The 23,291-nt window shown below is 40.7% G+C and overlaps 1 protein-coding gene across 2 annotated transcripts in view; it reads right to left on the reverse strand.

Moving 5' to 3' along the window:
• Positions 1–246: 246 nt before the first annotated feature.
• The window catches only part of spock1 (SPARC (osteonectin), cwcv and kazal like domains proteoglycan 1), an 83,434-nt gene continuing 60,389 nt past the window's right edge, over positions 247–23,291 (reverse strand). For both annotated transcript variants that reach the window (XM_068586783.1, XM_068586776.1), the window contains exons 6-12: positions 20,972–21,104; positions 18,340–18,460; positions 6,051–6,170; positions 5,511–5,732; positions 4,971–5,033; positions 4,141–4,278; positions 247–2,432 (exon numbers count right to left, since the gene is read on the reverse strand). In XM_068586783.1, coding sequence (XP_068442884.1) covers positions 2,236–2,432; positions 4,141–4,278; positions 4,971–5,033; positions 5,511–5,732; positions 6,051–6,170; positions 18,340–18,460; positions 20,972–21,104 — 994 coding nt within the window. In that variant the 3' untranslated portion in view covers positions 247–2,235. The remainder of the gene's footprint in view (positions 2,433–4,140; positions 4,279–4,970; positions 5,034–5,510; positions 5,733–6,050; positions 6,171–18,339; positions 18,461–20,971; positions 21,105–23,291) is intronic.

Consider the following 23,291-nt stretch of genomic DNA (forward strand, 5'->3'; position numbering starts at 1 on the left):
AGCTGTTAGCCAGTTGCTGGTGGTGGCTTCATAAGTAATGAACAAACGTGATAATGGTATTGATCTTAATAGGAAAGATAAAGGTGATTCCAAAACAGGCCAACTTTTCCTTCAAGCTGTGCTAGGCCGTGTTCCCACATAAATTCATATTCCAAAAAAGAAGAGAAAAATGGAAGACACCTTCAATATTCTGCAAACTCTCACAGACACAGCTTCAGTGAAAGGAGTGACCGGGCCATAGTTCATGTAAGGTGAGGATTAAGGTGCACACAAAACAATGAAAAAAGCAGCAGACACTGCATGTGAAGGAAGAAGGATGAAGGAAGAAGGATTTTCTTTATAGCTTTTATCATGTAGTTTGATGACAGAAGAGGATGTAGTGCAAGCCAAGGTTACAGATTTCGATGAGTATACACCCTCTACAGCTTCTGGCATAATGTGATGCACATATTTAAGCCTATTGTCTATTGTGTCTGACAGAGTTTGTTGTGAACTGCTGAATTGGCTGTTTTAAGCCAGAAGATTTGGTCATCCCTTTTAGCCTCTGATTGTTGTTACAATGTGTTTTTGGAATGCTGAGCAGGCTGTTTCAAGCCAGTAAGGTCATCTGTTCCATTAGCCAGTGATATAACAAAAAACACTCATTAAGCTTTTATGTTCTTTTGGGTACTGCTGGCTTTGTGATTCCAGCCTCTCGTAGGCAAGTGATTTGATATTTATTTTTGCTGCAACCATTTATGTCTGCTTCTAACAGGAGGGACTACTTTCTCAAGGTTGGGAAAGGTCAGAAATGATGGAGAGCTGTGATTGTTCTACTGGAGAAAACCCCGAGTTTCAGAGAAAATAAAACCAAAAAAAACAGAGAAACTCACATAAAAGTGTTTGTGGTTTCACAGCGAGGAAAGAGATGTGTTTTTATTTCATCACGATTTGGTGAAATAAGATGAAATGTGAAGCTTGTGCTGAAAATGAAACATCAGGAGAACATAAGACACATGGACACAGACCTGTAAGGTTCAAAAGACACCCAAAGTGCCACTTTACTGAAATGTTCAAAGTTACAAATAAAAGTTCACTTAGTTGACATGGTGAGGATTTCAATTTTAAATCACGAACATATCCAGTGTTGGGAGGCAGAACAGAGCCTCTTCTCTGCTCGCCCGACTTCATGTGTCCTCCCAGCTCAGGAGCAGCTTCTTCCTCTAGTGTCTAGTTTTCACAGCCAAACAGCCTGAGAAGCCCTACCGACCAATTAGTAAAAGAACAGCTGGCTGAAACGCCATAGGTTTGGACTGTAGGCCTCGTAGTTCGCTTTTTCTACACTGCTACCGTTCTGCAATGCCACTTCCTACCTCCTGAGATTGGGAGAAGAACCAAAAAGACACTAGACAGCATCAACATAGCAACAAAGTATTGTAGCAGCCACACAGGCATCACTTTCTGTTTGAGATGCATAGAGCTAGACCTGGCCAGGTAAATCTCTCTTTTACAGAAACACGATGAGAAACATGCAACAACAACGACAATACATCATTTATCTCACTGCTTTCTGGGCTTTCTGGGACATTCAAGATCAACAATTAAATAATTTACAATCCTCCATGAAATAACAGTAAGAGGGAGCATTTCAGAGCCTGGGAACGTGTTATGGGAACATCTTTGAACATTGGAAGGAGCCCAACGGTGGAACACAGAACATAAGAATGAAACCGCTGATGGAAGTACAGGGAGGGTTTAATCCACAATCTGGCCTTCCTGGAGAAATCGTATTTATATCCAGCACATCAGCTCATGTATCTGGGCTCACAGACTGACCAGAGGCTCTGACACGAACGTACAGAGATAGGAGAGAGGGACAGAATAGGAGAAAGAATGAGATAGAGTAAGAGGGAAAATAGAGAAGCGAGTTCCTGTTAGAAGAGGTTAAAGATCGCGGGTTTGGGGGAAGGCAGAGGCAGAAAGCCGACAGCTTGAGCAGACATCTGACAGGGTCTTGACAGTTGTTGAAATATAATAGGTTCTCTGTTTTCCATCTGAAAGGGAAACACTTGAAATGAAGAGGTCAGATGAGGTTCACTGAAGAGAAAGATATGGAAAAGGGACAGAGATCACAAGAGCAAGTTCAGGAGCCAAAAGATGGACTGCTGCCAAAGTAACTGGAGGAGGAGGAGACATTGGAATGGCTTCAGATCTGAGTTTCCTGGTCGGCTGATGGTGGAATAAAATGGAGTGAAGCTACCAAACATAGCCAATCTCGTCATCTTTATCGTCTTCCCCGTCCTCATCGTCCTCGATGGCTCCTCGGGGGTGAATCCGTCCCCGCCTTTTCTTCTGCCGGCTCCGCCCGCTCTGTGTTGGCTCCTCCTCCTGGTCGCCCAGGAGAATGACGGCTCCGCCGCTGCCAAAATCCCCCGATGTCTCTTGGTCCTCATCTTTAGGGAGATTCACAAACACAGACAGACGTACAGGTTAGAAGCACATAGACAGTCCTGTGTAAGAGAGTATATGTTTGTGTGTGTGTGTGTGTGTGTGTGTGTGTGTGTGTGTGTGTGTGTGTATATATATATATATATATATATATATATATATATATATATATATATATATACATATATATATATATATATATATATAATATACATATTTGTTCTCCTATCAAGACAATAAATGGCCGAACAGACGAAGAGAAGAAGAAGCAGACACAAACCTAACTCCATCATTCCTCCACACAACACAAAGTGTTGGCCAGCTTTAGTTGTGTCTGGCTAAGCTCAGTTACAATAAGTTACAGCTGCAAACATTTTGATGTTAAATGTTGTTTGGCACTGGTGTTGCATCTTGTGTGACTACAGTGCAAACAGGAGACATTATCTCAGCTGCTGCTGCCAGCATTTTGTGAAATTGGGACTCTAAAATCATTTTCAAAACAGTCTATTTACACTTGGGTACAAGAGTACTTGGGTTGAGTGGCACTTACAGTGTTAAAACCAGTGTGATGTACTTGTGTTTGGGCTATCAAGCAAAGAGCTGCTGCATTTCTACCTGTATGTTCTATGGACGGGAGAACTCCAGGCTACTGCAGCCTGAGTTAGATGAGCTTGTTAGACCGGAGACAATGGACTGCTGCTGTCAGTGTGTGTGTGTGTGCGTGTGTGTGTGTGCGTGTGTGTGTGCGTGTGTGTGTGTGTGTGTGTGTGCGTGTGTGTGTGTGTGTTTGTGTGTGCGTGTGTGTGTGTGTGTGGCGCCGGAGAGACGTCTCATCAATATTGGACGCTTCAATTACTGGCTTTGGACTAGGCTGGCGTTCGAGTGAGCCGTAATCTGTGACTGTGAGCTGGCTGTTTGATTGTTAATCAGTATATCTGCCTGGATCCTTTCTAGCTAATTATTGTTCTTTTTTTCAACAATGAAATCCATCGGCCATTGATTTGTAGCAAAGTGCTTCTATTGGCTTTTTGACCATTTCCTTTGAATTCCCACCACTGGCTTGTTAACTATGACTTTGACATATCAAAGCACTTAATTATATATATTCTTTGTCTAAATACATCTTCTTGCATGCCAACATCAGTTGAAGCATTTGTTCTCCTCTAAAAGGTCTAACTTAGATACTGTTACAAAGTCATGTATGTAACAAATCTTTTGACGCTGCTCTCCGCTGACAAGTGTGACAGATTATCCGACTTGACTTGCAAGACGGTAGTGTTGTATCAAAACTACATGAGCAGAATATCAAAAGGCGATAGAGTCAGATATTTAACTGATAGTAAACCAGAGGTATGCCGAATGCTATCTCTTTCCTAAATGATCACTGATGCATAGATACCGGTAAAGATAAAGACAGACAGAGAGAAATACTAAACAAAGTAATAGAACAAAGTTGGAATCATGGTGCTGTAAGTGTTTCAGTGGTACGTTATGTTTTGAGGAGAAGCTTTGCAGTCTCTCTTATCTGTAGCAGCAGCAGATTACAGAGAGAGGTACAAGACAGACATACAGCCGTCCACCTTGATCAAAGCATTAGCTCTGAAAGTCAGCGAGACAAATAGAAGCCCACATCCAAAACCCTTGCTTGGATTTAAGAGAACATGGGTGTGTGTGTCACTGTGCCCTGTGTGTGTCTCTGTGATATGGTCTTACCGCAGTTTGGGTTGCCCTGTTTTCTGGAGCCAGCGATCTCGTTCCCATATTTGTCCACACACCAACACTGGCCAGTGCTGCCATGACACTGGGTTGGTTTGAAGTAGCCCTCCTCAGTACAGCGGGGAATGTAAAATCCTAAAGATGGAAAGGAAAGAAAGGAAGAAAGGAGGGGAAATGTTAGAAAAAGAAAGAAAACCACCATAGGAGAAGGTGGGAGAGGGTGGAGAACAATAAACTAACAGAAATACGGAGAAGGGTAACACCTGATCCCTCCTCGAAAGAGGTCGCATGTGCTGTAGTTGTGACAAAGTTCTTATGCATTCACAGAGATCAACAATCAATTACTGCTGTGAAGGTTGCAGGACAACAACCATACATCCTGCTTAGAGAGAAGTAGTCATTTTCAATAACACACACACACTCACACTCACACACACACACACACACACACACACTCACACACACACACACACACACACACACACACACACACACACACACACACACACACACGCACACACACTGTTCTGTTACCTTCATTTGACCCACCTCAAGCTCATTTTTCAAACTGTTTTGTTGTGAGCTGGAACACTGCTGAGCCCAGAGGTGACAGAGAACATGTGTACAAAATGTGCTTTATAGTGTGTGTGGGTGTGGGTGTTTGTGTGTGTGTGGGTGGGTGTGTGTGTGTGGGTGCTGTGTGTTTAAAACTACAGATTTGTTTTTTCTCTGCTTGAATCTATTGGACACATTTTTCATGCGAATGTGTGCGTTTGATTTCTCAGACAGGAGACAGTGACGGACAGCTGTCAATCATCCAGACTGACCTATGAGGCTCTTCCTTTGACTCTGGTTCTGGATCCTGCTCTTCTCAGCTTGGCAGGGCAGTCCTACAACAAGAGAGCATTCATAACAGTTAAATTGTCAGAACTTGTTTTTCGACCAGAATTATTTGACTGAAACGGCTGTTTCTGCTCTCACATATTGATTTCTTCATATTGTCACCCTTTCATTCCTCTATGCATTCTCATAAATTGCGTCCTTCCTAACATTGACTACTGACCTTCAGTCATTGCCTGAATTTATTTTGTATCCTCCTCAATCCATCACCCGCTTAGAGGACCACAGTCTCAGTACAAAATGCTTTTTTTTTTTTTTTTTACAAACAACTGGTACCATTAATTGTAAAATCCATCTACTATATTGTTGTTCTTGTTACATTATTAATTCATTTTCATCAATTATATTTAATGTGTGCATTAGTCTTTGTGTTTTGCAGGTTACATCTTATTATTGCCTTTGTCCTTCTTATTCAAATGCCAGTTTCTAGCAATTACTTTTTCAGCCAACCCTCTCCCCATCCTCACCCTCAGGCTTCTGAAAGCAGTAGCACCACTCGTTGTTTGACAGCTTGCCATCCTTGAAGGAGTCACAGGAGTTGAAGAGGGGCTTCATACACAGCTCATACTTGTCCAGGTAAATGGCACTCAGCTCTGATTGGTCCAGGAGGAGATCAAAGTTCATGTCAAGCTTGTTGAACATCCAGCCCAGTGAGTCCTTACAGATGGGCAAGATGCTAGTGTCAAAGTCTAGAGGAGAAAGCGGGAGATGGGAAAAAAACAAACAGATAATGGAATTTTTGAAACTGCAGAACATGTCCAGGTCACTTACATTTGTATCTTTTTCAAGTATCACAGTGAGATCTGAGTGCATCAGAGAGCACGCGGTGTCAGAGCTGACATGTGTTCAGACATGTTGACAATACAGAGAACAGGGCAGGGTCGCTGTCAACAGCTGCTCTAATGAGGACTGACAAGTGTGGCTGTTCAACAGTAATTGACTGCACACACACACTCACGTATACACACACACAAATATACACACATTTTGTGGCGTGATGTACTCACGTCCAGTGGTGGAGTCAACGCTGTCAGAGGATTTGAGGTCTCTGTTGGCGTCGAGGTGGAGAACTCCAAACCAGTCCTTTAGTCTTGCAGCCAGACTGTGGAGCTCTGTGTCAGTGCAGGCTACACACACACACACACACACACACACACACACACACACACACACACACACAATTATGAGGAGCGGGATCCTTTTAAATCTGCTGCTGTCATCAGAAGAAAAAAAAGAAATCTTTTTTTGCTCCTTATCAAACTTTAATTTAAATTCTGCTATGTACTTTTCCTCTCTGGGTTCTTTCTTCTCCTTTTCTTATCCGAGTGGAGTGGAGCAGCTATCTCTTGACAGTTACCATAGGAACCCAATCAGGCATGCACACAAAAACACAAGCAGTACCCACAATAGAGTTTACTTTTCTGCTGTCATCTTTATCTGTTGACCGTTGAGTGTTCTACTTGAGATGATTGATTTTATCCAAGTAGGAAACAACACACTCAATGTCACACACAGTCACAACCAAGGGACAAATGGCAAATGTCATCTTGCATTAAGAGACCACTTAATGTTACCCAGAGCAGAGATAAATCTGTTTTTTTTTTCTTCAAATATTACATTTTATATTGTATTTTTCGATATTCAATTTTCAGTGTCAAGTTAGGAGAAGGAGAGGTATATGGGGTGCAACACAAGTCCCAATGCTGCAATCAAACCCGTGATGTTGTTGTTATTTGACATGAGCTGTAACCACTCGGCTCCCAAGGCAGTCCAGTGTTTGTGTTTTTACGTGTGATCACACTCCTCTGCGTAGCAAAAAAGAAAGCTGATCTGACACTCATGCAAGCCGATGCAACTCTCCATACTGACACTGCCCAAAGAGAGCACAAACACTGAGAGCAACATGTTTAATGATACCCTGAATTAAAATTACATACCACCATCTGTCTGCCTAACAAATCCCTCGTTCCTTCAGCTCTGTGGGACTGACAGGGTCTGCCTGCAATCCAAACAGACCTCTGCCTCTGCCTGTCTCCCTCTGCGGCTCTGTCTGTCAATCTCTGTCTTCTTCTGTCTTTCTCTCCTGAATTTGAGTAACATCTTTTTTTTTTCCAGATTCTGTTTTCAGTTTCTTTTAAGAGCTTGATAAATGTGCCTGAAGGACACAAGTCATCCTACACCTCGTGCTGAGCCTTTCAATCCATAACGTTCCAGCTTTGTGCTGCCTAAAAATGCAGAGAAAGGTTGTTAGCATTCCCGTGGCCAGTGGGACACACAATCACTCGCATCAGTCGCATCTGCATATAATTTGAGACCTATGTGTGGTGTTTTAAGACTTGAGTAGGCTTATTGCAAGTAAATGTTTTGCTCCTTACAATCAATGTACTCTTTTAAATTAAAGATGGATATTATTTTTGTATTTTAAAGGGCTACTAACCTCTTTGAAGAACGTTGCACCACATAACACATGCAGATACAGAACACATTGAAACTGGACTGTAGAGGAATTCTGACTGTAAAGTTGCAAAATCCGTCTGATACTTCAGCACCACAGACAGCGCCATGGTTTTATCAACACACACACAGCGAGAGACTCTTCTGAAAAGCTCCGCGGCGCGTCTGGTTGAATCATAAGCATTGTCAGCTCTGGCGGCCGCGTAGCAGCCAGAACGCGGCACAGCTGCGCATGTTGGAGGCTACTGATATTTCAGAGACATGGTTGGAGCCATAGACTCAAAGAGGGGATACATCATGGTCATTTTGCAAACAGGGGAGATGGCCTCCCTTCCTTTTAATCACCAACTGTAACATGCAAAGGTGTTAAGTCTTCAAAGAGTCATATTTCCAACTCTCTCTGACACACACACACATACACACACACACACACACACACACACACACACACACACACACACACACACGCACACACACACACACACACGCACACACACGCAGCGAGCCAGTGGGAGCTTTTAAGAAAGTTGACAGGCTGATAGATGTTTTCTGTTGAGTCACACTCCTCATTCTGTTGCCAAACCATATTCTGCATCCTCTGAAAACATGTGCAGGCCATACACACAGACCCACACACATAAAAACGGTATAATAATAGTTTGGGATTGTGTCATTATTGCATAAAACAGAGGACGCCTCAGGAAACAGACTGGAGCAAAGGAAGGGACTGATAACATTTATCTGGCTTGCTATCCGTGTGACATTACCTCCGGAATACCAAGGGGGTCTGAGTGTGTGTGTGTGTGTGTGTCTGTGTGTGTGTGTCTGTGTGTGTGTGTGTGTGTGTGTGTGTGTGTGTGTGTGTGTGTCTGTGTGATATCCCTTCAGGACCAGACGGATAACATTTCAGAGTGCTCTTCATTTCCACGGTCTGGAGCAGAGAAAATACCAACAGCCACAACAACATGATCCATCTTCGCCTCCTAATTAAAATTCTTCCTCTGGCAGGAGTGGAGTCTGTAGCGTATTGCGCTTGCTTTATCATTCATTAATTTCACTGTTCTTCTTCCCCTCACCAAGTTTTCCTTTCTGTTCCCACTTACTGCAATTTTATTCACTCTGCTTTTGTGATTCCTTTGTTGCCTTTGAGGACTTATTGCTCATTTCCCTCTATTCCCCACTAATTCCCAATCCCTCTCTCTCTCTCCTCTATCTTTGTCAATTGTCTAAGATTCAATAGAAGCCACTTATTCCACCTGGCTTTACCTAACATGGTTTCTCTTAGACTTAGAGGACCACTTAGATATGCCCCGCTCTTCTGTTTCTTTCTTTCACCTGAACTGCTCTGAGTGCTTCATTTCCCATCTCTCCCCTCACACATCCCCCTTTAGAGTCAAAGACTGTTTCCGTTTTGATATATCCACTCCCTTCGTCCCTCTCCCGCTTTCCTCCATTTTTCCCCCTATTGTCTCCACTGCTCTCTTTTCCTCTCAAGTATCTGGGACTATGCACTACGCCCCACAATGAGTCTCGATGGACCCCTCTTATCTCTCTCTCAGAGCTGAAAACATTCACACACTGGAGGACACAACACAGAGATAAAGTGGACTGTTAACCATGTATCTCTCTCTCTCTCTCTCTCTCTCTCTCTCTCTCTCTCTCTCTCTCTCTCTCTCTCTCTCTCTCTCTCTGAGCCACAGAAGGGTCAGGCAGGCTTAAAGATGTCAGACACACAACCAACATCAAAGCCCGTCCACGGGCTGTTACAAAGATTACACAGTTATGGCAGAACTGGATTTGATGCGGGGCTCAACAAGTGATGTTGCTGCCCTCAGTAGAAAACCCAATCAAGTGTCTCAGAATCACTTCACAGAACAACACTCAAAGTTTGACTTAACGAAAAAATGGGTCATTCCATGACTGAAGCCAAGGTTTTAGATTGGCAAGCATGCTGTTTGGATCATGTTCCCAATGTTGTTCAGCCGGCTACAGACTGTTCACGCCAAAGGACACAGGTATTACATGTATGCGTGTGGTATACAGACATTTTGACGAAGAGTCCTCAGCCGTACTCGTGTTGTGTACCTAATCTAGTGTTTTGGGTTCAAACCTGCTTTTCAAGTACTCTTCACTAAATCAGTCTTTCCCAACCAGGTGGAAGGGTCTTTCTACAAGGAGTCTCACAGGATAGGAAAGAAGAAAAATATTGCTCTGATTGTCTGTCTGAAATTTCTCGTTGCTTTTTCTGTTGTAAAATTATATTGTGATTCATATGTGTTTTAGCAGGAAATATAACAACAACTACAAGAGCTAGTGATATAAAATCAGTACCTGTGAGAAGCCTTTGGCTAAGAAGTTGTCATTTCGGAGAAATAAAATCTTCCCCCCTTCAAATATGAAAACAGGTGTAACCTTAAGTGGACACGCTCACATGCACAGCAACAGAGACACGGGGCTTAAGTTGTTATCTGCTCCACTCCCAACCCATCACACATTTTTCGACAGTGAACTTTTCCAAAGGATGAAGTAGTAGTAGACAGCCAGACACAGCGGCTGCTTTCACAGAGGACAAGAAGAAGAATCAATCAGAGCTGTGGGTCAAAAATCAAACACTGAATCATGCCTGGGAATTGCCTTCTTATCCGTCTTCCTTCCTTCCTTTTTCCCTCTCACCTCCTCGCTTCTGCTGTCTTTTATGTCTGCAAACTGGCAGTCAAGAAAACCCATAAGCCATCAATTTTTTACAGACTGACATACACACAAAACTAAACTGTACGTAGAAAGTTAAAGCTAAACTGCAAGTTTCTCATATAATTTAGAAACAAGTTATCCTCTATATTTCTGGCTGAAATGAACACAATTCTAAAGCCCGTTCTATACTAAAACCCAACACGTTCGCATTTTCGAGATTGTTGTGGACAGAGTAGGGTGAAGACAAAATGAACCACTATACCAAACCACTACCCACTGAGATGCATTCGTATCTGTCATTCGGAATCAAACAACAGTCTCCTACAAATCACATTTGTATACTATTAATTGACTTCCGGGATATAGTACAGGAAGTAAAACGTCCTCATACTGATGCCAAAGTGTGGAGGCCAGTGTGGAGGCCAGCATGGACGTACAAAGCACTAAACCTTGACTGTTGTCAAATGTTCAGGCTACTAAAACATTTGGAAATAAGTAATAGCTTTGACAATGGAACATATACAAGATAATAAAAAGAAAATTAAGCACAATGTCGGTATGGATTCTATTGGTTATGCTGTGGGTTAAAACTTTAAAACAGGATTGATTAGTTCCTGTTTGATATAAAGACAACTGTTACACAGCCTAGCCACCATACAGGGAAAGTTGCTTTCTGCAATCTCATTCTTTTGGTCACTATCCAAAGCTCATGACCAGAAATGAGGGGCGTAACGTAGATCGAGACTTTGCCTTCAGACTCAGGTCCCGCTTCACCAGAACAGTGCGGTACAACACTGGTATCCCTGCTGACGCTGCACTGTCCTCCCTGCACATTATGCTCATCTAATTTTATTCTCAATCTATTTGGTTTGGCTCCCTTCCATGCATAGCACTGGGCTATTTTGATGAATCTATAAAGAGCATATTCAAAGTTGATTTATGGATGTTTTTGTGTGATAGACATCAGCTATAATGATATCCTTGGAAGGCGAGTCAAAGTGAAAATGTATGTATGATGTTCAGATTTGACTGGGTTAGGACTCTGAGATGATGATTCATAATAATACAAATCTAAAGCTATAGAAATTACATTCATCACTTTTCTTGCATGTAATTCTCAACAATCATATCACTAGATCTACAGTCTACTATGAAAAACATGAAATGTTTTGGCATCCAATGAAAATGTAACTGATATTTTCTTTCATCTAACCGATACGATACTTAAGATGTTTTTTTATGTAATTAAACCATTATGCCCCAAAATGTGCCATACTCAGCAACATATTAATTAATAGTTTATTCATCATTAGGTTGGTCGGAACTGTGAGTTTAATTAACAAATTGTGTGCATCCTGTTTGTTAAAGATTTGGCACACAGATGCAACAGTCTAGCTTGTTTACCAGATGTGTTTGTGACTGCCATTAGAGGGTGATTTTGTGCAACATTGCAAATTACATATGGTGGCAATCCCTCCGGGCCGGTATAGGTCGTGAGATAAATGCGTCCTCCAGACTAGAGTAGTAGGTTTTGTATCCCCCCAATGGTCTCCTTTCCAGACAAAGTAAAAAATATGTGGCGATCACCTTGAGACATCAGGAACATGGTCTGATCAGATCAAACGGCAGGTGGAAGAGAGACAGGAGGTGGTGAGGTGACACTTTCTTAACAAGGTAACAGAAGAAGATATAAATGAACTGAGACAGTCCGACAGGAGATATGAGGAATAGAGAAGGTCAGATTTATTAAAAAGATACAAGGGTATGTTTGATTTTCTTTGCCTCAAGCTATCAGCTCTCCAGAACAATTGGACTGGCAGTGAGTTAAGGTGATCCGAGATAATGATCAGTAATGAACTGTGAGCACGGAGAGGGAGACAGGTAAAGAGATAAGTGAGACAGTTACAAAGAGAGAGAGACAGAAGCAGAACCAATTTGAGTTTCAACCTTGGAGTGAGGCTATTTTTGTAAAATTACCAAATCTAAACCAAGTCCCTGCCTTTCAATCATTTGTTTTTAGGACTTGGATGTAGGTCATGTTTTGATAGCGCTTTACATTCTGGTTAGCATGAAAGTTGGTGCTGATAAAGAAATTGATATAACCAATAACAGAAAGTTCCCAAACCCAAATTAAAATTGTATTGTATTCCTAAATAGTTACAGATGACCGTTTTTAAAGGTGTTTTACTGCGCTGGCATGTCTCTCGTTAAAGGTCCTGCAAAGGCTCCTTAGACTTCTGCTATGAGCGGAACAGGCTTTTGTTTTCACAGCCAATATTTTGACTTGACATAGTTGACAAGCTGTCAGCCACCATTTAAGTTATTATTCATACCTGTACTTTTCTGACTGTGATAAGCCCAAGTGGGAGTTGTTAGTCAAGACACAGAAGAGGATAATTACAAGTGAAAATGCCTGTGAAGGTGAACAATTGCTGTGTAGTGCCAATATTTACATATAACTCTCCCCTTTTCCCTCTTCTCACAATCCAACAACAGCACTCAGGACTAGCTTATTTATTACTGGTATTTAAAAAACATTTCAAAACTGCATCTAATACCTTTCTTGTACATACTACAGCCTTTGTTTATGTATAGTGTTTTCATATTTTATACCTTTTCTCTTTTTTATTATAGTGTGTTTTTTATTTCCAAAACTGTTGGCTTAGAGAGCCTTGTGCGAAAAAAAATCCAATGTGTCTGGACTGATGGTTTATGCACAAATGACAAATCAAAAACCATGAACCTTGAACCTTATTTGGCCAATGCTAGATTCATGCAATGGGAAAATACCACTTTATTACAATTTAGGATTGATCACGCATTATTCCACAGAGGTTCATCCCATTTCTATCCTCGTAGGTAGACAAAAAGCCTGAATTAGCTACTTTTAATGACATATTTAGTATTTGGAGCAGTTCAATAACAAATGGAACCAAATACAAACAGCGTACAGCTCCTTTTATATCAGAGGAGTTGGCTACATTACGGTTGATATTGGATTAATTTATTTAGAGGTAACAACGCTCAGAGCAATAGTGGCTTTACAGTCATTTTATTGTGGTCTGTTATGTCGTCGTTAGAGTCTGAATTATATGACGCGAACATGCTGTGGTTGAAGACACTGACTGTTGATTGGAGAAAACATCCTCTGGTGCCAAAACTAAATGCCCAACCGCCCACATTACATCTTCACTAAGTGGTTTTGCATCACCATAACAATGCACCAGCAAAACGAGGTAGCTTGTGAGGAAACCACAATCATTGTTTGTTTTAAGTGCTTGAACAAATGACCACTGCAGCTTTTTTTGTGAGGACAGTCTCAAGAGAACATACTACAAATGCTCCACAGGCACTCTTCACACTAGTCAGCACTCTGGGAGAAAAAAGCCCTTAAGCAATTGGCAAGTGTTAGGAGAGGAGAGGAAGTGTGGAGGCAGAAGAGAGGAGAACACAATCTGTCCTCCTATGTGCTTTCCATGGAGCTGTGAGACGAAATTGCCAGGAAAAATTGTATTCAGTGAGGGGATTAAACCCATTGAGCCGCTAATAGTTCTCTTTGGACGTTTTGTTTAAGGGTTTATTTGACATTAGTTAAGAGAAAATGAACTATTATTGTTAAAAAAAAACATGTCTTCCACCACAACCAGAACAGCGTTAACACACAATCACCAGCAAGATCGCTTTGTGTCAGCTCAAGTCTTTGTTTCATGTGAGAGTGATGATACTCAACGTCGCAGCAGCGCTGCTCTGGAAGGAATGACAGATCAAATTAAATCTCAGTGCTCCTCTGTATCTATGTTTTAACCTTTGCTTACAAACAGCAGCAATGGACTTTGAACAAATCAGTAGTTGCATGTGTTTATTAAGAAATAACCTAAATAGTCATTAAAATAAAGCAAACCACCAAATGTAGTAATTAACACATACAAATAGCCTATAAGTAGTACTTATAGGCTATAAGTAATACTTATAGGCTATTTTACTTATTAAGTATGGCCTAATCTTTGTGAATTTAAACATTTCTCTCAAGTTCCAGACTCTTTCTGCCGTGTGTCTTTCTAGTTTTCAATACAGCAGGATCTATTTGTCAAGCTTTTGGTGTCAAAATCTGAGGGAAGGCTTTTGAACTCTATTTGCAATATTAAAAGATGTATTTCTCACACTCATTTGTGCAATGAATAAAGGTGCGGAAAAATGGGAGAAAGACAAAAAATGATGTGGAACTTTAACCTAACACTGTAAACTGATGGAGGCTTGACACAGATAATAATTGAGCAACAGATAGAGATGGCAGAGTGGGGAAAGTGAGAGTGGGAGAGCTGTGAGTGACAAACACACTGGGCTACGTTCCCCGCACACAATTTCACTGTGAAAAATAACGGTTGGCAGTGCAACTGAGGCAAAAGAACCCAAAAACTATATTTGAAGCCTCCCTTTCTGCCTTGTCTGCAAAAAACAATATTCTCCCTGAACTCCAAATAAACAGAATGCAGCAAACACTTTAACACCTCTTCGAGTTTCCCGAGTTATGTTTTCCTTGTTTTTTCACGTCATGTCATTTTTGGGTTTCCTGTTTTATTTTACCACTCATCTCCCCCTCTCGTTTCAGGTAACTTCACTTCCTGCCTTTGTTTGTTTCCGCCCAGTGCATTTTCCCTTTGGGATCTTTGTGACCTGGTTTTTGACTTTGCTTTACCCTGACTGCCTTTTGCCTCGTCCCTGTTTGTGGATTTGTTTTCCTAAACCTCTGCTACTAGACAGTTTTTTGGAACTGCCAAATCTCTGCCTCAGTTACCATTAAGGCCGATATCAGTCAAAATTGGGTTTGTTGTGAGAGAGGGACTATGTTACGACAGATATTCATCTAAAGAGCTGCTTGTTGACTCTTAACTCCACTTCCTTCTCAGAGTTTTTACGTAAATCATCTATTTTCCAGCTGTTGCACTACTTTCTTCTATCTGTTGAAGCTGGAGAATCAGTGCTATGTTTGACACACTGTTGTCGACCATATTGCAGTACATACTCACTAATTGCGTCAGCATGAGAGTTGGCACTCAAGGCAGAGACTAGTTGTATTTCTCACAAGTTTGATCCTTGATTAATAATAATATGTGTAATGTCTCATTGACTTGGGTTATTTACAAGGCTCCATTAGAGGCTTTTAAAAAATTATACTGTTATTATACTTATAAATTATACTGTTATCAGTCTAATACTGGACTGACATAGCTGGACTGATTGACAATATGCTGATCTGATTTTGGATATTATTACTCTAAAACTTTATCTGTATTAATTTATTAAATTTAGCTTTTTAGTGAAGAAATGGTTAAGTTAGACCTGATGTTTCCTCACATATAAAAGAATGATTCCAGATCCCAGTGATGCATACAGCTCATTAATTAAGTGCTGGCATTGGACTGGTCTTCTGTGTCGGCCAATAACCAAAACTCAGTTATCAGGATTGAAAAAGGTCTAATGTTTTTTTTTCTTCTAATATAGTCTGCTAAAGAATAAAGCATGTTTTACAATTGGGCTGTTTCCCAAATCTTTTTTTATTTACCATAGAGTCACTACATTTACCCTAAATCATTTGATTTTAATGTTCAAATTCATGTATGAGTATGAATTATGTACATGTATGGGTTTCATGCATGATGAAATGCCCTCAAATATCCTGACATTGTGTCCACAGCATGTACACTATTTTCTGTTCATAATCCCGCTATGTATTACTTTGCATTTTAATATGTGAAAATGGCAAACACTTATGAATAAAATGAGGATTACTAAGTGTCCAAAATCCCCATTTGCCTCTCACTAGAGAATTAACTAATTAGGGTCTGTTGAATAAAGAGAGAGAGTGAATGAGCGTTTCCAACACAGCCTCAACCATACCTAATCAACACAGGTGTTTTCAATCAGGCTAACGACCTGCTTTGTCTTCACCAGTTAGTTTACCTGAGAGCTGCCGGTTCGTCGTGCCATGTGTGATTCAATGAGGATTTAACCAACCTGGAGTAGAAAACATATTGCCATTTCATCTTTGTGTGCCTTAATGAATGTAATATATTGTACTATGACTCCAGTGATATAAAAATGCTTAATTATCCAAACACTATCGAGTAGTACTACAGATGACAATGTACATGTAAATATTAGAGCTACGTTAGCTCAGTGGCCTCAGCAAGGTGAGGATATGACAGAACATGCTATATATGGATGTCTGACAAACAACCTCTTTATGATTACTTTTGCTGGATTTAAACAGCACAGTGCCACTTTAATTAGATTAGGTTGGCCTGTCAAGCTTATTTCTCCTGATGTCAAATACGCATAATACTTACCTCATCTGTCCTCCACACAGATGAGCTCTCTCTCTTACACACACACACACACACACACACACACACACACACGCACACACACGCACACACACTTCTTTAATTCCAGTCATGATGAATGTGTATTTAACAGTATTCTCAAAAGTCCTTTGTGACAGTAAATGTAATATTAAGGGGGTAATATAAAAATATCTAAAGTATATATTTATTATCAAGATATACAATTAAAAAGGCTATCATCTAATTGCTGAAGATATGCTTACACATTGTCCAACCATCTGATATTCTGAATCTCCAGAGTAAAAGCCAAACTGCACTGAGGTGGGAAAACACAACCACTTTGTTTACTGTAAAAGTGATGCTTATGGAACTGGCTGCAGACTCAGTTGTTGTGTGAAAAGAGTTATTATTTAACCAGACTGGTTTGACTGCAGACCAGTTTGAACCTGTGGCTATCAGTAAACATCGAGAAGTGATAGCGCATACCGAACTGTTGCAATCTTTTGGCTGTTACCATAGGAACACAATCTGACAGACACACACACACACGCACACGCGCGCACACACACACACACACACACACACACACACACACGCATACACACACACGCACACACACACACGCAAACAGTGTTTTCCTCACCTACTGCCATCTCCATCTGCTTACCATTTTGTGTTACTGATCTAATGAGAGATTCTATCATCCTCGCTATCTCTGAATGCACAAATATTTGGACCTGCTATCTAACTGATAGTCTGAGGACAGACTGTACTGAAAGTACAGATGCATTAATGAGAAGAAGATCCAGAGAGAGAGGAAAGAGGAACATGAGCACAGACTAAGTTTCAACTGAAAACTTGTAATATCTAATGTAATGTTGCAGGTTGACACCGTCCAAGATCTGGAAATAGATGATCTTTCTCTACACACAAACAAGCTTTTAGCAGCTGGAACCCATACTAATAGTTTCTATTAAACAAACATGGGGAGGAATTAATTAGGGGGCAGTCAAGTTGGTGTAAAACATAGCATTACTCACAGACACGTGTCCTTTGTATTAAATGTGCCCAATGAACCTAAGCATTCTTATAAATGCTTCCTAATCAAAAAGTGATTAGAAATTGCTTATGAGGGCAGAATATATATATATATATATATATATATATATATATATATATATATATATATATATATATATATATATATATATAAAGTATGTAATATTCTAACCAGATAGATAAATGGATGGATAGGTAGATATACTCAAAACACACAAAAGCACACAAGTTAAATCATCCCACTACTCGGCCATCTGGGAGAGAGGAAGCCTGCTACAATAACAATCCATCGTTTTCCTGTGCTGCTTTCCTTTAGATTGCATTTCTCGCCAGAATCTCTCCATTCATCTACCGAAATCCTATTTTTCATGACAAACAATGAGACACACACACTCACTCCATCACTGCTCCCTGTAGCTGTCAGAAAAAACGAGTGGGGTGCGGGCTGGTGGGATGAGAGGGGAAGACAATAATGTGAGAAAGTGAAGAGGTGACAGGGAAGGAACGGAACAATTTGAGGGATTACCAGTGAAAGCGTGTGTGTGTGTGTGTGTGTGTATCTGAGGCATCCACCTAAACTGAAAGAGATTGATAAGCTCACAACAGATGAAATGGATGTGGAGAAGAGGACCAACTATGTAACAGCCAACATGACAAGCAATTTGACTTAAATCCATAAACATCGCTGTGTGCCATCTGAAAGAAAAGTTACACGGTAACTGTTAATTTTCAGAGCTGCGGTACTCACCAGCCCTTTCAGTCTTATGTGGTGGTTTGCTGAGCTCCTGACCAGGCAAACAGGGACACAGCCCGTCACACTTTGCTGAGATCGTCTTCCTAGACAGGCAGCTCTGGAACTCCAACTTACACTAGAAAAAACAACACAAACATGAGTAAGGGAGACTTTATTTGAGAAACTCTGGGACTCTCAAGGGGAACTCCACACATACACACATACAGACTTAGGGAGTCCTAGGTCTGTAAAAACTTTTTTATAATGTCCTCTGTGGCTCTGGGGGAGCTCTCTAAAGTCTAAGAAAACAATCCAGATAAGGAAGAATCATGAATTGGGGACACTTCATTGACAGAACGTAGCAGTATTTTAAAACTGTGCTCTAATTACAACTGAACAATAACTTTGAATTTCAAACTTTCTTTGTTGAGCTGATTAAGGAAAAGATTTGCTGAGACATGATTGGTCATTTATCTTCAATGAACAGATGTGTCCATTGGGCAGCCATGTAGACACATCATTAGACAGAGAGATGGCCAGTGACATTCTATTATTCACTGCAGTACAAACCTAATGCAATGCAAAAAAGCAAGATGGACTACTTTAGAATGTCATTTAACAGTATAAATCTCATTTCAGGTAAGTGATGGGTAAGACATTGTTTGGACTAGTTGGGGGGGAAAAAAATCCAATTACAAGCTCCTTCCAAGACGAATAATGAAAACTGAAATGAGTTATGTAAATTCTGTTTGCAAGATGATGACGACAGGTTTTTGTCAGGGTGAGACCATGACCGTGCATAAACATCTATACGCACATCATGCATCACACGCAAGCTTAGCACTTTCATTTCCTAAGTTGCAATTCAAATCCATCATTTCCTCTCGGTCGCCTCTTTGATAGCGCTGCTAATGTCTCTTAATGAAATTTGTTGACAAAGCAACAGCACGCTGTCCTGTTCTCAACATTTTGAATCAGCTGTCTGGGCAGAGGGAGAGAGAGAGGGGGATGAAGACAGAGAGGAGAGAGAGAGAGAGAGAGAGAGAGAGAGAGAGAGAGAGAGAGAGAGAGAGAGAGAGAGAGAGAGAGAGAGAGAGAAAGCCCATGAAATGGATGACCTCCCCAAGTCGCTGTCAGCGCACTGAGAGGCCCCATGCATCTTTATGTATGTCTCTCTCCAGGGGTTAATGTGGTTTTGATGAAACAGTGTTTTAACACCTGGCTCAGTGGAGTAAAAATAAAGGAGAGGAGAGGAGAAGAGAGGAGAGAATGATTTAGGAGGAGGGAAGTAATGGACTAAACTTAGTGGGCTGAAGCCTCTCAGGAGATAAGAGTACTGTCCTCTTAATAGAATATTGAGTGTGTGTGTGTGTGTGGTCACGATGAGGGAGACATGTAATGCAATAATAAAACATGAATAAGCTGGAGACCAGCAGCTCACTGGTGAGCAGAGTTTAGGTTGGGCCACAGGGACCCATCACTCCACCAGCTAACTGAACCCCTCCAACTAAATTACCGCAGCAACCAGAGGGACTTTCCAGCTCTCTCCTCCCTTTTGTTCTTCCTCCTGTTTCTCCTTCAACATTTCTGCAGCTCAGCACAGCTTCAGGCACATAGGTCATTAGGAAAGCCTATGTCCTGACTTCCTCACCCTCACAGCGATGGAATCTCCACACGTTGTTTCAGACCTCTGGGTTGGAGGTTTAACCTTGCAATTAAACTGAAAACAACATGACCACCAAATGTCTGGAAGCACATCAACTTCCTGAGGTGAAAAATATAGATGATGTGGGGATGGACATCAAGCTTCCCCAGCAAAGAAAACATGACCACGGTTGAACTCAAAGCTTTGCTTGCATTGATTTTGTCTCCTCAGGTACTACTGTTGCTGCGATTGGTAAATAATACTGAGCAAAGCAACAGTGTATAGGTGTGCTCAAAGCTTATCGCTCGCTCTTCTTTGACAATATTCCTGTCACAAAGACTTTGATTCAGCTGAAAGAGTGGAGTCCAGAGTCTGTTACACCGAGGACAGACTCACAATGCTTTTTTCAACCACCTACTTTTCTTCTTCAACTCCTCAATCTGAACTCCCTCTGCTCATTTCCTTCTTGCCTTTGCTTTTTCCTCTATGACATTATGAGTTTGTGGCTTTGCGTCATTTCATGTAGCTGAGAGTGAGATTATGAGGTGGAAATAAGGCTCAGAGTCAGCTGAGAAGATAGAGGTTGAAAAGCTTTTCTAAATTGTTCTGATAGGATTTTTTCTAGCTGCTGCAAAGACCTCTGATGGCTGACCCTGTTCTCAGTCATTTGCATAACACAAATGTACAGCTGAAATCGACACAGAGGAGGAGGACAGGAGTCAGTACGGTAAAATGGGACAGCAGGGTGAGAAGATGAGGAAAGACAGAATAAGTGAAAAGGTGATGACAGATTAGGAGCATTAAACATCATTTACAAGATCAAGTGCTGTTGTATGATGTGAAGCAATCCTGTGCTTGTTTTTATAGTTAAACCAAACTGCATTATTGATTTAAAAAAATAATAAACTACCTGCTGAATAACTGAGAAATAGGACGTAAAAGGAGATCAGAAGAAGAGTGTAAAGCTTAATGAAAGACACTCAAAAAGAAGAGATGACTCACCCTGGAGGAGTAAGCGTGTCCATCAGATCCACACACGGGACTTGTCTGGAGCCCCGAGCAGACCCGACATTTCCCATGAGCAGAAGCTTCAAGCCTGTGCTTGTGGCCTGCCCCGCCTTTCCTGGGTTTCACACTGAGAAAGAGAGAGACACATTGGATGACATGAATTAGAATTTTAACAATACTCAGTGAAAGAAAGATGAGCTCTCCTAGGAAAACACACATGAACAAAAATATCTTTAGTGTTTCAGCCAAAACCTTTCTTGCCAAGTTAATATTACATGCTAACTTTAACATTACTATGATGTTGATGAACTTATGTGTGGGAGAAAATTGACGTGCAGTAATAACTTCCCAGGCAGGAATATTATGCAATCTAGCAGGAGCGGTTTTCTGCTTAGCAGAAAGTTTGAAAAGTGTTCCTGGTTGTCAGGGTCAGCTGATGCAGAGCAAATCCTGATTGGTCCATCGAGGCCTTTTCAATAACAAGCGTAATTGCGTTTGATACAAATCTCGCAGCAATTTTCTATCTAAGTGCTCTCCCGGAACACCACGTTGCCGCCTGATCCATCGAACAGAGAGGGAATTAAAGCCAGACTCTTTACAGAGAAACTAATGTGTGCACAACAATCGAAGCAAAGTGAACATCAACTACTGAAGTGACAAGGTGGAGATTCCAAAATCAAACAAACTCTTTCACGTCTACGCTCTAAATGCTAAATCTAAAAACTCCCACATGCTGTCTCGTTTACTGCTGGAAAATTGATTTATTCATGGCATTTCGGTCTGCTCGATGCGAATGACACACACACACACACACACACACACACACACACACACACACCTATTCCTATATTACCAACAGTGGACTAGTACTACACTGACAGTGTAGAGCACTGCCTCTGGTCATTTTGACAAAACAAAATGTTTCCGGATGTAAATGCAAATATACTTTTCTATGTATATTTATAAACAATTAAACACATCCGTAAGTCCCTTGAGAGATGCCTATGCTCTGTAAAACTACAACATTCAAATCTCAGGCGGCGTGTCAGCTTTCTTGGTTCTTTAGTGTCACACTCACCGACCGAGCGATAATCATTGCTATGGCAGATTAGGCATGCACACTGCATTGATAAATACAACACCACTGGGAGATAAGGTGAGATGGAGAACACAACTTGCAGGTTGATGTTCCACTGATGCGTCTCCTCCTCTTTTTTCAAGTATTCTTTGCATAAATGCAGTGAAACACCAGAATGTGTTGTAGTCATTCATGTGATTTAAAGTGCAAAATTGGATTGGCCAGGAAAATTAGGACATGCATGAAAATGATTCACTGACGAGTCCGCTACAGAGAAAGAGAAAGTATATATATATATATATATATATATATATATATATATATATATATATATATATATATATATATATATATATATATATATATTTCTCTTCCTCCTAAACCACTGAACTTCAGCCCCCTGCTGAGAGTTTCCATGCTGGTATAATCTGGAAAGCCTCTGATTTGTCGGTCCTACAGCCCCCTAACAGCAAGAGAAAGGTGCATAGCAATTAACACAGCAAGGTTCCATAGTATTTTTTAATTATAGCCGGATGGTAATGTGGCTGTCCGGCCCAGCGGCCAAACATTATAACCCAATAAGGGAAGTCAAGTAGTCTGTGGACTGCTATATGAACTTTAAGAAGACAAGGTTATGCTTGAGGCTTTTGGAATGACAGCTCTTTATTAATGAAATGAATGTGCTTGAGTCTTTTTAGTAGACACAACAGTAATGTAACGTTTGTACAAGACATCTTTAAATCGTAAATGTTCTTCACAGTAATTAATAATGACCACCTTGGAGATAAAAATGCTGAAACAAAGTTTACATTAGTCATATTTCTCAATATCTGTTTGCAAATTTCTTGAAAGCAACAAAGTTTGGATTGTCCCTCTGAGAGGACATGTCATTGGTCTTGTGCAAATTACTGCAACTAATTAATATCATAATCCAAAGCTTCAGTGATTGATGATTTTAGGGGAATACAGATTTACGTGAATAGTTTGACATATTAAGCAGCAAAGAAGGACTTGTAATTGATACAATGCAATGAAAAGCATTCAAACCAAGAAGGAGCTAATGACTTGAAGAAATCAATTAAACCCAAGAAAGAGACAAAAAGTAATCAAACGTCTTTTGGGGAAAATGCTTCTTGAACTGAAAAATTGAAAAACCTCAAAATTGACAAGGTTGAAAACACAAACAAATTGGGTGCTGACAGAGTCCAGAGAGCAAACAGATAGTTTGATTTAAAT

Source organism: Clinocottus analis, unplaced genomic scaffold, assembly GCF_023055335.1.
Source record: "Clinocottus analis isolate CAN_PGR_092001 unplaced genomic scaffold, fCliAna1.0.p SCAF_10, whole genome shotgun sequence".
NCBI lineage: Eukaryota > Metazoa > Chordata > Actinopteri > Perciformes > Cottidae > Clinocottus > Clinocottus analis.